The 14,673-nt window shown below is 48.1% G+C and overlaps 3 protein-coding genes across 9 annotated transcripts in view; 2 read left to right on the top strand and 1 right to left on the bottom strand.

The window, feature by feature from the left end:
- Positions 1–14,673, top strand: part of MED8 (mediator complex subunit 8) — a 230,870-nt gene that overhangs the window by 151,675 nt on the left and 64,522 nt on the right. The window lies entirely within an intron of this gene.
- Positions 7,742–10,794, top strand: HYI (hydroxypyruvate isomerase (putative)). The gene is made up of 8 exons (XM_050800264.1): positions 7,742–8,366; positions 8,454–8,565; positions 9,636–9,750; positions 9,942–10,020; positions 10,106–10,155; positions 10,237–10,306; positions 10,410–10,544; positions 10,642–10,794. The coding sequence occupies exons 1-8, from the start codon at positions 8,168–8,170 to the stop codon at positions 10,752–10,754; spliced, it is 873 nt and encodes a 290-aa protein (XP_050656221.1). The 5' UTR covers positions 7,742–8,167; the 3' UTR covers positions 10,755–10,794.
- SZT2 (SZT2 subunit of KICSTOR complex) overlaps positions 8,475–14,673 on the bottom strand; it is a 64,814-nt gene continuing 58,615 nt past the window's right edge. For 6 of the 7 annotated variants that reach the window (XM_050797224.1, XM_050797203.1, XM_050797212.1 and 3 more), the window contains exons 67-72: positions 14,257–14,410; positions 13,985–14,107; positions 13,472–13,877; positions 13,228–13,344; positions 11,779–11,847; positions 10,791–11,620 (exon numbers count right to left, since the gene is read on the bottom strand). In XM_050797224.1, coding sequence (XP_050653181.1) covers positions 11,477–11,620; positions 11,779–11,847; positions 13,228–13,344; positions 13,472–13,877; positions 13,985–14,107; positions 14,257–14,410 — 1,013 coding nt within the window. In that variant the 3' untranslated portion in view covers positions 10,791–11,476. Of the gene's footprint in view, positions 11,621–11,778; positions 11,848–13,227; positions 13,345–13,471; positions 13,878–13,984; positions 14,108–14,256; positions 14,411–14,673 lie in introns of all 7 variants that reach the window. The other variant, XM_050797244.1, reaches the window with a different exon arrangement.

The following is a 14,673-nucleotide window of genomic DNA, read 5'->3' as shown; positions in this document are numbered from 1 at the left end:
AACACCAAGGTGCCTGCAGATGTGGTTCCTAGTGACGGCTTTCTTCCTGGCTTGCAGATGCTGCCTTCTCAATGTGTCCAGAGAGAAAGAGAGAGAGAGAGAGAGAGAGAGAGTGGGGGGTGGGGAGCAAACTCTGGTTTCTCTTCCTCTTCTTATAAGGACACTTATCCCATCATGGGATCCCACTCCCATGACCTTATCTAGACCTAGTCACCTCCCAAAGGCCTCATTCCTAAATGCCATCACATTAGTGGTTAGGACTTCAACATATGAATTTTGGGAAACGCAAACACTCAGTCCATAACAGCCAGAACATCAGTTCATTGACACATAGGTGTTTCCACAGGGCAGCTCACAACATGGCAGTAGGTTTTCCTCAGAACAAGTGAGTGAAAGAGTGAAAGGAGCCAAGACAGAAGCCACAGCCTTTTTGCAATGTAGTCTCTGAGACGACATCACACCACTTCTGCAATATTCTGCTTGTTTGAAGTGAGTTGCTAGGTCCAGCTCACAAACAAGGGAAAGGCGGTACATGGGGGCATGAATACCAGGAGACAGAGATAGAAGGAACCACTTTTTGTTTGTTTGCTTTATTTATTTTTTGAGACGGAGTCTCACTCTGTTACCCAGGCTGGAGTACAGAGGCGCGATCTCTGCTCACTACAACCTCCACCTCCCAGGTTCAAGCAATTGTCCTGCCTCAGTCTCCCGAGTAGCTGAGATTACAGGCACGCACCATCACGCCCAGCTAATTTTTGTATGTTTAGTAGAAATGGGGTTTCCCCATGTTGGCCAGGCAGATCTTGAACTCCTGACCTCAAGTGATCCACCCGCCTCAGCTTCCCAAAATGTTGGGATTATAGGTGTGAGCCACCCGCCTGGCTAATTTTAATTTTTTTTTTTATTTTTCATAAGTTATTGGGGGATGGGTGGTATTTGGTTACATGAGTAAATTCTTTAGTGGTGATTTATGAGTAGTATATGCCACACCCTATTTGTAGTCCTTTATCCCTCACCTCCTCCCACTCTTCCCCCCAAGTCCCCAAAGTCCATTGTATCATTCTTATGCCTTTGTATCCTTGTAACTTAGCTCCCACATATCAGTGAGAACATACAATGTTTGGTTTTCCATTCCTGAGTTATTCCACTTAGAATAAGTCTCCAATCTGATCCAGGTCACTGCAAATGTTATTACTTCATTCTTTTTTATGGCTGAGTAATATTCCACCATATATATATAATATAATATATATTATAGACATATATATTATATAATATAATATATATAATATAATATATATTATAGACATATATACTATATAATACAATATATCTTATAGACATATATACTATATAATATAATATATATATAAAATATATATATATCACAGTTTCTTTATCCACTTGTTGATTAATGGGCATTTGGGTTGGTTCCACGATTTTGCAATTGTGAATTGTGCTGCTATAAACATGTGTATGCCAGTATCTTTTTCGAATAGTAATTTCTTTTCCTCTGGGTAGATACCCAGTAGTGGGACTCCTGGATCAAATGGTAGTTCTACTTTTAGTTCTTTATGGAATCTCCACACTGTTTTCCATTGTGGTTGTACTAGTTTACATCCTACCAGCAGTGTAGAAGTGTTCCTTGTTCACTGCATCCATGCCAACATCTACTGTTTTTTGATTTTTTTATTATGGCCATTCTTGCAAGAGTAAGGTGGTATCACATTGTGGTTTTGATTTGCATTTCCCTGATCATTGGTGATGTTGAGCATTTTTTCATATATTTGTTGGCCATTTGTATATCTTCTTTTGAGAATTGTTTATTAATGTCCTTAGCCTACTTTTTGATGGGATTTTTTTTTTCTTACTGATTTGATTGAGTTTGTTGTAGATTCTGGATATTAGTCCTTTGTCAGATGTATAGACTGTAAAGATTTTCTCCCACTCTGTGGGTTGTCTGTTTACTCTGCTGACTCTTCCTTTTGCCATGCAAAAGCTCTTTAGTTTAATTAGATCTCAGCTATTAATCTTTGTTTTTATTGCATTGGCTTTTGGGTTCTTGGTCATGAAATCCTTGCCTAAGTCAACATCTAGAAGGGTTTTTCCAATGTTATCTTCTAAAGTTTTTATAGTTTCAGGTCTTAGGTTTAAGTCCTTAATCCATCTTGAGTTGATTTTTGTAATAAGGTGAGAGATGAGGATCCAGTTTCATTCTCCTACATGTGGCTAGCCAATTATCCCAGCACCATTTGTTGAAAAGGGTGTCCTTTCCCCAGTTTATGTTTTTATTTGCTTTGTCGAAGATCAGTTGGATATAAGTATTTGGGTTTATTTCTGGGTTCTCTATTCTATTCCATTGGTCTATATGTTTATTTTTATACCAGTACCATGCTATTTTGATGACTGTGGCCTTAAAGTATAGTTTGAAATAAGGTAGTGTGATGCCTCCAGAATTTTTCTTTTTGCTTAATCGTGCTTTGGCTATGCGGGCTCTTTTTTGGTTCCTATGAATTTTAGAATTGTTTTTTCTAACTCTGTTAAGAATGATAGTGGTATTTTGATGGGGATTGCATTGAATTTGTAGATTGCTTTTGGTAGTATGGTCATTTTCTTTTTTTCTTTTTCTTTTTTTTTTTTTGAGACGGAGTCTTGCTCTGTCGTCCAGGCTGGAGTGCAGTGGCATGATCTCGGCTCACTGCAACCTTCGCCTCCCAGGTTCAAGCTATTCTCCTGCCTCAGCCTCCCTAGTACCTGGGGCTACAGGCGTGCAACACCACGTTCAGCTAATTTTTGTATTTTGAGTAGAGACGGGCTTTCACCATATTGGCCAGGCTGGTCTCAAACTCCTGACCTTAAGTGATCTGCCCTCCTTGGCCTCCCAAAGTGTTGGGATTATAGGCATGAGCCACTGCGTCTGGCTGACAGTATGATCATTTTCACAATATTGATTCTACCTATCCATGAACATGAAATGTGTTTCCATTTGTTTGTGTTATCTATAATTTCTTTCAGCAGTGTTTTGTAGTTTTCCTTGTAGACGTCTTTGAACTCCTTTGTTAGGTATATTCCTAAGTTTTTTTTTGTTTTGTTTTGTTTTTTTTCCAGCTGTTGTAAAAAGGGGTTGAAATCTTGATTTGATTCTCTGCTTGGTCACTGTTGGTGTATAGAAAAGCTACTGATTTGTGTACATTAATCTTGTATCCGGAAACTTTGCTGAATTCTTTAATCAGTTCTAGGAGCTTTCTGGAGGAGTCCTTAGGGTTTTCAAGGTAAACAATCATATTGTTAGCAAACAGGGACAGTATGACTCCCTCTTTACCAATGTGGATGCCCTTTATTTCTTTCTCTTGTCTGATTGTTCTGGCTAGGACTTCCAGGACCATGCTGAAGAGGAGTGGTGAGAGTGGGCAGCCTTGTCTTGTTTCCATTCTCAGAGGGAATGCTTTCAACTTTTCCCCATTCACTATTATGTTGGCTGTGGGTTTGTCATAGATGGCTTTTATTACATTAAAGTATGTCCCTCATATGCCAATTTTGCTGAGGGTTTTAATCATAAAGGGATGCTGGATTTTGTTGAATGCTTTTTCTGCATCTATTGAGATGATCATGTGATTTTTGTTTTTAATTCTTGTTTATGTGGTGTATCACATTTATTGACTTACATATGTTAAACCATCCCTGCATCCCTGGAATGAAACCCACTTGATCGTGGTGGATTATCTTTTTGATATGTTGTTGGATTCGGTTAGCTAGTATTTTGTTAAGGATTTTAGCATCCATGTTCATCAAGGATATTCATCTGTAGTTTTCTTTTTTAGTTGTGTCCTTTCCTGGTTTTGGTATTAGGGTGATGCTGCCTTCATAGAATGAATTAGGGAGTGTTCCTTCCTTCTCTGTCTTGTGGAATAGTGTCAAAAGGATTGGCACCAATTCTTGGAATGTCTGGTAGAATTCTGCTGTGAATCCGTCTGGTCCTGGACTTAATTTTGTTGGTAATTTTTAAATTACCATTTCAATCTTGCTGATTGCTCTGTTCAGAGTATCTAATTCTTCCTGATTTAAGCAAGGAGGGTTGTGTTTTTCCAGGAATTTATCCACTTCTAGGTTTTCTAGTTTATGTGCATAAAGATGTTCATAGTTGCCTTGAATGATCTTTTGTATTTCTGCAGTGTCAGTGGTAATATTTCCTGTTTTGTTTCTTAGTGAGGTTATTTGGATTTTCACTCTTCTTGGTTAATCTTGCTAATGGTCTATCGATTTTATTTTATTTTATTATTTTTTGTGACAGGATTTTGCTCTGTCACCCAGGCTGGACTGCAGTGGTGCAATTATGGCTCACTGCAGCCTGGACCCCCCAGACTCAAGCGATCTTCTCACCTCGGCCTCTGGAGTAGCTGGGACTACACACACATGCCACCATGCTTGGCCAATTTTTATATTTTTGTCGAGATGGGGTTTCACTAGGTTGCTAGGGCTGGTCTCAAACTCCTGGGCTCAAGTTATTCTCCTGCCTCAGCCTCCCAAAGGGCTGGGATTACAGGTGTGAACCACCCGCTCTGACCCATTGGGGACCATTTTGCAGGCTGCCTGCCATAGGTTCTGGGCAGATAATACAATAAAAGATCACTATACTGAGCAGTGGCAAGTTGAGTCTAAGAAGTGATCATTATAATTCAAACCAGACAAACAATACGAACAAGCTGAACCTGTAGAAAAATCTTGAGATTATAATGATACCACAATGAGGATGTTAATATCAAATGTGTTAACAGACGGCAGTAAATGCATACAGGTTTTAAAAATGTGTTTTTATTAAATATAAAACAGATATAAAATGATATTTATAAAATATATGTTAACTCTAAAGAAAAGTAGTAAAGTTAACATACATGAATGTGCTATCCAAGGTAGGAGAAAGGATAACTAACGCTTTCAAAGGCTCCAATGCTACCCTCTTCCGTCCTCCTCTAGAGGTCGTCACCATTATGCTGAATTTTGTGATAATTATTCACTTGTTTTTCATTGTTTTACCAGGGATATCCATATTCCTACACAAGATACTGTTGGTTTTCCCTGCCTTTGACTTTTTATCAATGGAATCACACTGTATGTATTTCTCCGTGATTTGCTTCTTCCTCTATAGATTATGTTTCTGAGATGTATCCACTTGATGCTTTCATAATGATGTTTTTCAGTTCCAATTAAACTTCACTAAGCTCTTCATATATTGTCCTGTGTTGCAAGGTGGGATAAGACATAGCCGAAGGTGAATAAAGCAAATAATTTTCATGGACATTGCACTCCTTATATATTTATTTGGGCATATTATGTGAAGGTGTTGTAAGGGAATTAAGCGGTAAGTGAGTCATGTATGTCTAGTTTATACATAATCTTGTGTTAACAAGAACAAACTCAGTTTTATCATTTGAGCCACCAGCTTTCTCTTGTACAACATGGTATGACTGTACTATTACACAACTCACCTATGTATGTATGTATGGACATTTGAGTTAGTTCCATCTTTTTGCTACATAAGTAGTTCTGCTGTGAACATCACTTTACTTTTTGCCTGGTACACTTGTGCAAAACTATCTTCAGGGGATACACCTGGGAAAGGAACTGTTGGATCAAAGGCATATCAGCCTTAAGAGACAAGGCCAAATTGTTTTCCAAGGAGGTTATAGTGATTTACACTCCTATCAGCAGTTGTTCCAAATCCTATCCAATATTTGATAATGTCTTTTTTATTTTTGCCAATCTGAAAGGCATAAAATAGAATTTCATTGAGGTTTTGATTTGCATTTCACATGAGTTGTAATATGTTTTACTGCATTGCCAAATGCTGTCCAGTGATCAAATGAGACTCTGAACTCTGTACTAAAGTTTTTGCCATTATCCATGCAACTATTTACAAATTGTTGTTACTTTAATACCACACCTGTGCAAATTATTTGGTTAAAAGCTAAATACATATCTGTGAAGTACAATAAAGCCGGAAAAAAAGGCAAATGCAAAGAATCCAAACTTGTGATAACTTAGTCTCATGCCTGTGTTGCAAGGTGGGATAAGACATAGCCAAAGGTGAATAAAGCAAATAATTTTCATGGACATTGCACTCCTTATATATTTATTTGGGCATATTATGTGAAGGTGTTGTAAGGGAATTAAGGGGAAAGTGAGTCATGTATGTCTAGTTTATACATAATCTTTACTGCCCTAAGGGATGTCCAAGGAAAAAAGGGGTGGACCATTGGGAGTTGGACACATTTTGTTTCTGATGCAGAGCTCAGCAGATGGTGGTGCTTTCAACATCATAAATGGAATTTGCATACTCAGAGATCAACAGTGAGGTGGTAATAAAGGAATTACTTCCTCTGGATGTTACTCTGTATTGTTGATTTTGGATTGCACACACACTAAAGTTGGGATTGATTCCAATGTTAAGCTTAGTGAGATCTTGACAGGACGATACCCAAGAAACACATTCCAAGACAAGGCAAAGGTCCTAGTATAAAACCAGTTGCAAATGAGCAAGAAATCAGGTGATCAGTGTCAGTTGGCAGCAGTCTGTTCTTGGAGGCAGAGCTGAAGAAATGGAAGCTTCTAAGCATTTGGGTTCACCACGGGATCAGGCTGGATCCCTGGTGTCTGAGTTAGCCTCATTTGAGATGGAGTTGAGTGTTGACAGAACAATCAGTGGAAGCTGGGTGTTCCTAATGTTGCACTTTCAGCTTTTCTGTCAAAGTTAGCACAGACGATAGATCAAGATGACGTTTACTCATGAACTGTTGGGATATAGATTTATATTCTTCAAAGGAAATTTAAGACATCAATAACTTAGATATGTTCCTATTTTTGACCATGTAATTCTACCCCTAAGAACCTGCCCAATCAGGTGGGTTATTGTAGATGAAAGTAAAATCATTCAAATTATCTCAAGAAACATTAAGATGCTATACAGACAAAGAAACCCAGGAAAGTCTAAGCATCCCAGCCTTAAGTGCACAGACCTGGGGGCAGCTATGGGTTTGGGCACCCCTGGGACGACATGGGCTTCCCAGTGTGCTACCTCTATTCACAGGACTTGGTTCCCCTCCTTTCCGCTCTAGCTTTTCTTTACCATAGGACTCTGTCTTATTTCGTTTCTACAGCCCAGTCACCTTCTGGCAACACCACCTGTTGACTCTCAGCATTTCTTTGTTTGAACTCTTGATTGGTTATCTTATCTTTCCAAACCACGCAAGTAAGAGGTCTTTGACCAGTCTATGGATTGGCTGTCCTGGGATCAGATGACCTCCCTGGTCCAATCAGCTGAGGCTAAGGCTAAGAGAGGACAGCTCACCCATAGCTGCTCAATGGTGCCGTTTCCCTTGCAAAAGACAAACGGCGTGAACGGGCCAACACTGTGATGGACACCTCTAGAAAAAGACTTGAAAAAGAGTCAGAGATAGGGACTAAGAAGAGCATGAAAGTGCGCTTGCAGCGCGCGCGCACACACACAATATCCAACCACAAAGTACAATAAATGACTTGCTGCTTAGGTGTGCAACAACGAGCAGCGAAGGCACAGATTTTGAAGGCTATTGGAAAACACGAGGAAATGCTCACAAAATAATATTCCATGAAAAAGGGCTATAAAACCGCATATACCGAAAGATCACAATTTCCAAAGGAAAAAACTGCATATTTTAAAATTTGGACGGGAAAGCTAACAGGCTAGTGGTGTGATAACTGGTGGTATAAAAGTGCTTCTTTATTTGGTTATACAGCTTTCAAATGTTGCTTAACGAACAGATAGCATTTTTATAAACAGAGGAAAGACTCAGTATTAAAGTGCACGTCCCATCATTGCAACCTGGCCCTCGGGCAGCCAGCTCTCTCTGGCCCCGCGTCCGGCTTTCAGGTCCGGGAGCCCGGCCTCCCCACCTTCTCCCGGCGCGGGCCCCGCTCCTTTTCCGGCCGCCCTCGCCCCGCCCCTTCGCCTCTCCCCGCGCTCCCTCTCTCGCTCACGGAAGGCGCTTTTCGCGAAGGCCCGGATTTTTACAGCACTTCGCTTTTCTAACCCGGAAGAGTGCACGTTTGTTCGCAGGGCCAGCAAGGAGAGCCCCGCCCCGCCCGCCGCCTTTGGAGCCTTCGGACTCTGCCCGGCCCGGCCTCCCCAGGCATGGCGCCGCTGCGCTTCTCCGCCAATCTGTCCTGGCTGTTCCCCGAGCTCCCCGGCCTCCCCGCGCGGCTGCGGGCCGCGGGCAGCTCGGGCTTCGAGGCCGTCGAGGTGGCCTGGCCGTACGCGGAGCCGCCTGAGGCGCTGGCGCGCGCCGCGCGAGAAGCGGGGCTGCGGCTTGTGCTGATCAACACGCCCCCGGGTGCGCCGCGGGCCGGGAGGCTGGTGGGGGACTGGGCGCGGGCAGGGGAGTGCCCGAGTCGGGGGCTGAGGCCCGTTCTCTCTGCAGGAGACCAAGAGAAGGGGGAAATGGGGCTGGGGGCCGTCCCCGGGAGACAGGCGGCCTTCCGAGAGGGGCTGGAGCAGGCCGTGCGATACGCCAAGGCCCTGGGCTGTCCCAGGTACCCCGCCTCCACCCCAAGCCCCACCCCTCTGTGACCCATGACCCTGCCTCAGGTTCAGGGAGTCGAGGACCTGAGGTCTGAGACGCTCAGAAGTCTGAGCCCACTGGCCTATCTCCGCCTCTGCGGTCCTGGTCCTTTGTAAATTGCCTTTTGTATTTTATCTGTCCTGTGCCAGTCTGTTTGCCACTCTTTTATGCTCACCCCATGCTGGGATCCCATGCTGGGAGCTCAGTCTGCCTAGGAAGATAGGAGAGTAAATATATGCAGTGATCCATTTGAGGACAGCCCTATTCCAGGAAGCTGTGGGAGCAGGGGTAGGCACCTAACCCTGTCTGGATCAGAGAAAGCTGCTTACAGGTAGTGATGCTTGGACTGTCTTCAAGGAGTGGGCATTGCTTGATGGGCAGAAGGTAAAGTATTCCCGGCAAGGGTGCTGTGGCAAGAGGCAGCCTGGTGTGTTCAGCAGTGTTCCTAAGGCTGTACATATATGTAGCCTGTTGGGGTGGGGAGGTCTGGAATGTCTGTTCAGAGCTGGATGTGGCTGATAAGATCAGGGGATGATGGGAGGAGGTGGACAGCTCAAATGGGGCTGATCAAATGTCAAATCCTGCAGAGGCCAAACAGGCTCAGAAGGTACTAGCAAGAGGGGATCACTATTGGTCAATGGTGGGGGCAGAAAAAAGATGGGAAGAGTCTAAGTAGTAGATGCAAGGAGAGGAAGTAGAGACAGCAGCACGGAATACCTGAGAAGGGCAAGCAAGGGTCAGGATAATTTTTAAAGGTGAGAATTTAGCAGGTTATAGGTTGAGGAGAAGGACCGAGGGAAGGAAAGGTAGAAAGTACTGGAGGCAGGGGGCGGTGGGTGGACGCTGAGGTGTCTGGGAAAGGGCTTCCCCTCGGCCGTTACTGAAGTGTCTCTGAAAAGCGCTCGGATGCCTGGGCATCGTGGCTCAGGTGCCATGGACTGGAGACCTGGGGAGACAGGCAAGGGCCAGCAGTGTCAGGGAATCCTGGAAAAGGTGCAGAGAGCCAAGGGAGGCAAGGCCTCCAATCCATCTTCCTCACAGGATCCACCTGATGGCTGGCCGAGTACCCCAGGGAGCTGATCGAATAGCAGTCAAAGCTGAGATGGAGATCGTTTTTCTGGAGAACCTGAGGCATGCAGCTGGGGTTTTGGCTGAGGTGAGAAAGGTGGAAACACACATGTACTTACATGTCTTTGTGGGTGTGCGGAGGAGGGGGTGCACAGTGGGGACAGCACGTGAGGCTGCCAGCCTAGGTCAGAGGGACAGGTGAGGGCCTTGACCAGTGACTGACTGATGGGGGACGAACTTGGGAAGGAGCTCTATTCACAACACCCGACATGCTGCTAGGCGGACCTCGTGGGACTGCTGGAGCCCATCAATACCCGCATCACTGACCCCCAGTACTTCCTGGACACGCCCCAGCAGGGTATGACCCCAGCCCTGTCTCCTGTCCCTTTTGATTCCTGTGCTCTCCTTGAGGCTCACGGCCCCCTCCCTGGCTTCTCTTACAGCGGCAGCCATCTTACAGAAGGTGGGAAGACCCAACCTCCAATTACAAATGGTAAGTGGAAGAAAGGGGGTACTCTGAAGACCGGGAGGGTGGGGCCTGCGGGGTCTTGGACTGTAGTATCCTCTTCCCCAGGACATATTCCACTGGCAGATCATGGATGGGAACCTGACAGGAAACATCCAGGAGTTCCTGCCCATCGTTGGTGAGAGGAGCTTCCTGTGCCCTCCCACCCTTTCAATCCCCACATCTGTTCTTCAGGCCCTGGCAGGAGCCTGGACCCCACATTTGTCCACATCTGTCCCCAGGGCATGTGCAGGTGGCACAGGTCCCAGGCCGAGGGGAGCCCAGCAGCCCCGGAGAGCTGAATTTCCCCTATCTGTTTCAACTGCTGGAAGATGAAGGCTACAAAGGCTTTGTGGGCTGCGAGTATCAGCCTCGAGGTGAGGGGTGGCCCTGGGGAAGGGAGCTCTGGAGGGACTGGACAGGGGCTGTTTTCTCCTTGTGGGCTGAGATGCCCAGGCCTCCCTCTCCCTACAGGAGACACAGTAGAGGGCTTGAGTTGGCTACGTTCATACTGGGATAGGCGGGGCCACCCCGAGGTGGCCAGTGAGGGCCTGCACACCACCCACATGCCTCCAGACAGCGAGTGAGATCCCATCTCCTCCTCTGCATTAAAGATGACCCGCTGAACATTGTCTTATGTCTCTGTTATGGGGTGGGAGGACACATAGTGTCTAACACTTCAGTTTCTCTGTTGCTTCCCTCCCATTGAGAAGCCAGTGCCAGGGTTGCTGTGGAGGTGGGAGAGCTTCTGAGCCCACCTTCTCATTAAAGGATGAGAAACCCAGGGTCTGAGAGCAAAGGGACTTGACAGTGGCCACAGGTGCTTCAAAGGCAAAGCTGGGATTGGAACCCAGTTGTCATCTCAATGGGAATGTCCAGCAGTGATGTCCAAGTGGGAGGTGAAGACCCGAGGGCTCAAGGGACACAGGTGGCTGACCATGGTCAAAGGCTGGGGGGCAGGATCAGGTAGAGGAGCTCTAGGGGGTAAGTTTTTGCCACCCCGTGTGAACTCCCAAGACTCTACCAGGTGGGCAGAAAGGAGTACCCCAGAAGGGCCCAAGGGGTCCTTGGGTTGACCTGACCCTCTGAAGTCCTGGATGGGTCACTGGCTGTGGGTGTTTGAGGAGGGCAGTTCCTGCCGCCAGGCTGGGGCAGCAGACCCCCAAGACGTAGTTACAAAGCCTTTAGTGTCACTCAGTGTCTGACTTGCCCTGGGGCCCAGAAGGGCTGGTCAGTCCTGCCTCTGGCGGGCAATCTTGTAGACCCACGATTCGAGGAACAGTGACATGCAGTGGTCCAGTCCACTCTCTCAGAGGAGGCGGGTCCAGAGGGTGAAACAGGCTGTGTTGATGACAGACTCCAGGTGGTGGTAGGTGGAGACTAGTTGGGCAGGGGGGCTCTCGCTGTCCTGCGGCTGTACTGGGAAGGGCTCTCGGAAAACCACCGTCAGAGACTGTGGGGAACATGGTGGGGGTGCGCTGGTGAGAGGAGGGCATGGGTGGGGACAGGAGGCAGGGCTCAGAAAGGGTGGGCACCCCAACCCAGCAGGCTCCATACATTTGGGGTATGGCCTTCCACAAGGCTGACACAAAGCCCCCGACTTGTTCTCACCGTCTTTCCTAAGTGGGAGTCCAGAAACACCAGCACAAAGCAGTCAGTGAACTTCTGATTCAGCACAACCTGCAGTGAAAAGATGAGAAGGGGACTGAGGTCTCTCTCCCCCGAAGTGACACAGACCCTTCCACAGGGCATCCTGAGGTGAAGGGAGGATGAGGAGAGGCCTACTTCCATCTCCACACCTCACCCCGCCTGTACCCCGAGGTCACATAGAACCATGTCTCCAAATTGAGCCTCAGTCCTCATCCTCGCTGGCTTGCCCGTCAGCCCATCTGAGCTGCGTCAGAATGAGGGGTAACAGTAGATCCTGGAGGCCCCACACAGAGCCTGGTACGCTGAAGCCAATCAATGGAGAGTGCTGTACCCCTGGCGCAACCTCCTTGCCTCCTGTCCTGGCACTCCTCTCTGACCACCCCTGGGATTGTCCTGTCCCCTTATGTCTGTCTGCTCCCTAACACTCTGCTTAGTGACCCATCCTGGGATGATTTGCTCTCCCAAGGCTTCAGTTACCACCTGTTCACAGAGCTGCTGCCTACGACTCTCCTGAGCTTGAATCCCTGGTACCCACAAACCTTGCAGACGGTGAAGGGCCTTATGGAGCCCAGACTCAACTTCCCCCAGGTTGGACTTGTCACCCTTCCTCAAAACCCACTCCTGCTCCAGCCTTCCTACCACCCACAGGGGCACCCCCCTCTATTCACAACCGCTGACACTACTGCAGCCTCATCCTAACTGACCTCGGCTTCTCTGGGAGACCCTTCCTGCACCCTGAAATGAATCCTCTGCACAAGCACTGTGCTGCAGGACCCCTCACCTGGCTCCACCTCCTACTTTCTTACTTGAAATCTTCTCTCGTAACGCCTCCTCTCTTGAACCTCAGCTCTGGCCGGGCCCATCTCTGTGGGCTCCTTAATGCCCCATGCTCCACCACCGCAGCTCTACCTGTCCTTTACAGCAGCGCTTTCAAACTTCAGTGTGCACACAAATCACCTGCGGAGACTGACAACCTGCAGATCCCGAGTCAGCAGTCTCAGATGTGGCCGGAGAGCCTGCGTTTCAGCAAGCTCCCAGGTGCTGCGGCTGCTGGTCTGTGGACCACACTTTGAGTAACAAGGCTTCAAAGCCCAAGGGGTCCTTTCTGGGGCTCCAGCCTACTGACAAAGTTCTGAGAGCTCCTTGGGTTGTCAGTTCCAGAGCCTGGCCCTCAGGATCTCAAGCCAAAGCTTGTGTTCTTGGTGAGTCTTTGAGGGCAGAGCTGCTCAGAGAATCACATACTATAGCTCGATGCCCGGTACTGGAAGGGTTTTACATGTATCTGTGGAGTCCCATTCTGTCTAGGCCTCCCTCCAGAGCAGAGCTTGCTTGGTCAGGCTGAGGGGCGCATCTGTCTGGTGAGGATTTCTGCTATGTTGTCCTTTTCAGAGGAAGCTCAAGGGGACTTACCAGGTACTGAGTTCCCAAGTCTGGGCTTTGGAAATGGCGACAACTCTGGGGGAAGCGGCTTAGGAGAACTTTGATCAGGCTCTGGTACCAGGAGACTGTCATGGATAGGAAGCAGTCCTGGGGGAGGAGCCACAGGCCTGAGTCTTCTGTGCCAGTCACCTCAGATTCCTGTGCTCTCTGCCCTGGCTGCCAGTGGAATTCCTGGCATCTACCCCAGCTCTTTCGGGAGCCCACAGTCCCTTACCAGCTGGGGGTCGATGTCCCCAATGGATTTGGTATGGACTGCTTCTAGGAGCTCCTCCAGCTCTGCCAGGGCCAGGCGCCCCCCTAGCCGCAGTCTATCAGGCCCTGGTGGCTCCAGCAAGAAGAGGCGCTTCCAAAGGGTGTCCCGACGGCAGTGCCCTCCAGCCAGCCGTACCAGCTGAGCCAGTCGTGCCCGTGCCATGCCCACCTCTGCAGCCAGTGGTGGGAACAGAGGAGCCGGTCCTGGCGCTAGAACAAGCCCTGAGGCCTCCCCAGGGGTGCCAGCTGAACTCCCAGGAGCCTCTGGCTCAGGGGGCAGTCTGGGTGGCTTCCGGAAGCGGCGCATGTCAGCCGTGAGCCTGGGGAAGAGCTCTCGCTGGCTGGTGAGCACCACGAAGAACTGTAGCCTGGAGTGGGGAGCAGGGCAGGAGAGTGGCGGTCATAGCAAGAGACACACAGGGCAGGGTCGGGCAGGCTGGGAAATGGGCGTGTTCAGGGTAGGGGGTCTGCTGACCGCAGAACGTGCCGCTCAGCCTCTCCTTGCTCCTCAAAGGGGGCAGCACAGTGACAGACAAGCAGAGACACATCAAAGTCATCCTGGTGGCGAAGTCCCTCAGAATCCAGGTAGGAGCCAGAGCTGTGCAGGACAGGTTGGGGAGATGTCAACTCTGGGGTTCTAATGAAACAAACCTCACCCTGCCCAAGAAAACACGGGTCTCCCTACTGCAAGTATGTCCCAGCCCCAGCTCCTGCAGCATGCATGCTGGATGCCCCTCCCAGCCTTACCTGTGCCATGCCGACACCAGGGCATACTCATTGTGTTCTGGGCCCCCTGGCCGGGCCATTCGCAATGGCTTCATGTGGTAAGAGCTGGCATGGTCAGCCACGTAGTTGTACAGCTGGTGGGCAGCGATGAGTGGTGTGGGGAGCTCCAATGTCCCTGAGGGGTAAGTAACAGGAGACAGCAGACACTAAGCCTAGGACAGACACACTGATCTGGTGGGGCACAGGGATGGGCGTCTTTAAAGCTCTGACTGGCAGGCAGAGTGGGTCTGCTTTCCTTAGGAGCTCCTGCATTCCTGTGGAACACTGAGATGGGACAAAAGTAACTCAGAGGGCAGGGAACATGTGACATGGGGTCCAAACTCTGGTAAGAAAGACACAGGACAGAAACATGGGGACATGATATGTGTGACATGAGGT

The sequence above is a fragment of the Macaca thibetana genome, chromosome 1 (genome assembly GCF_024542745.1).
Source record: "Macaca thibetana thibetana isolate TM-01 chromosome 1, ASM2454274v1, whole genome shotgun sequence".
Taxonomy (NCBI): domain Eukaryota; kingdom Metazoa; phylum Chordata; class Mammalia; order Primates; family Cercopithecidae; genus Macaca; species Macaca thibetana.
Note: the sequence above shows the minus strand (reverse complement) of the source record. Positions and strands in the feature narration are given on the sequence as shown.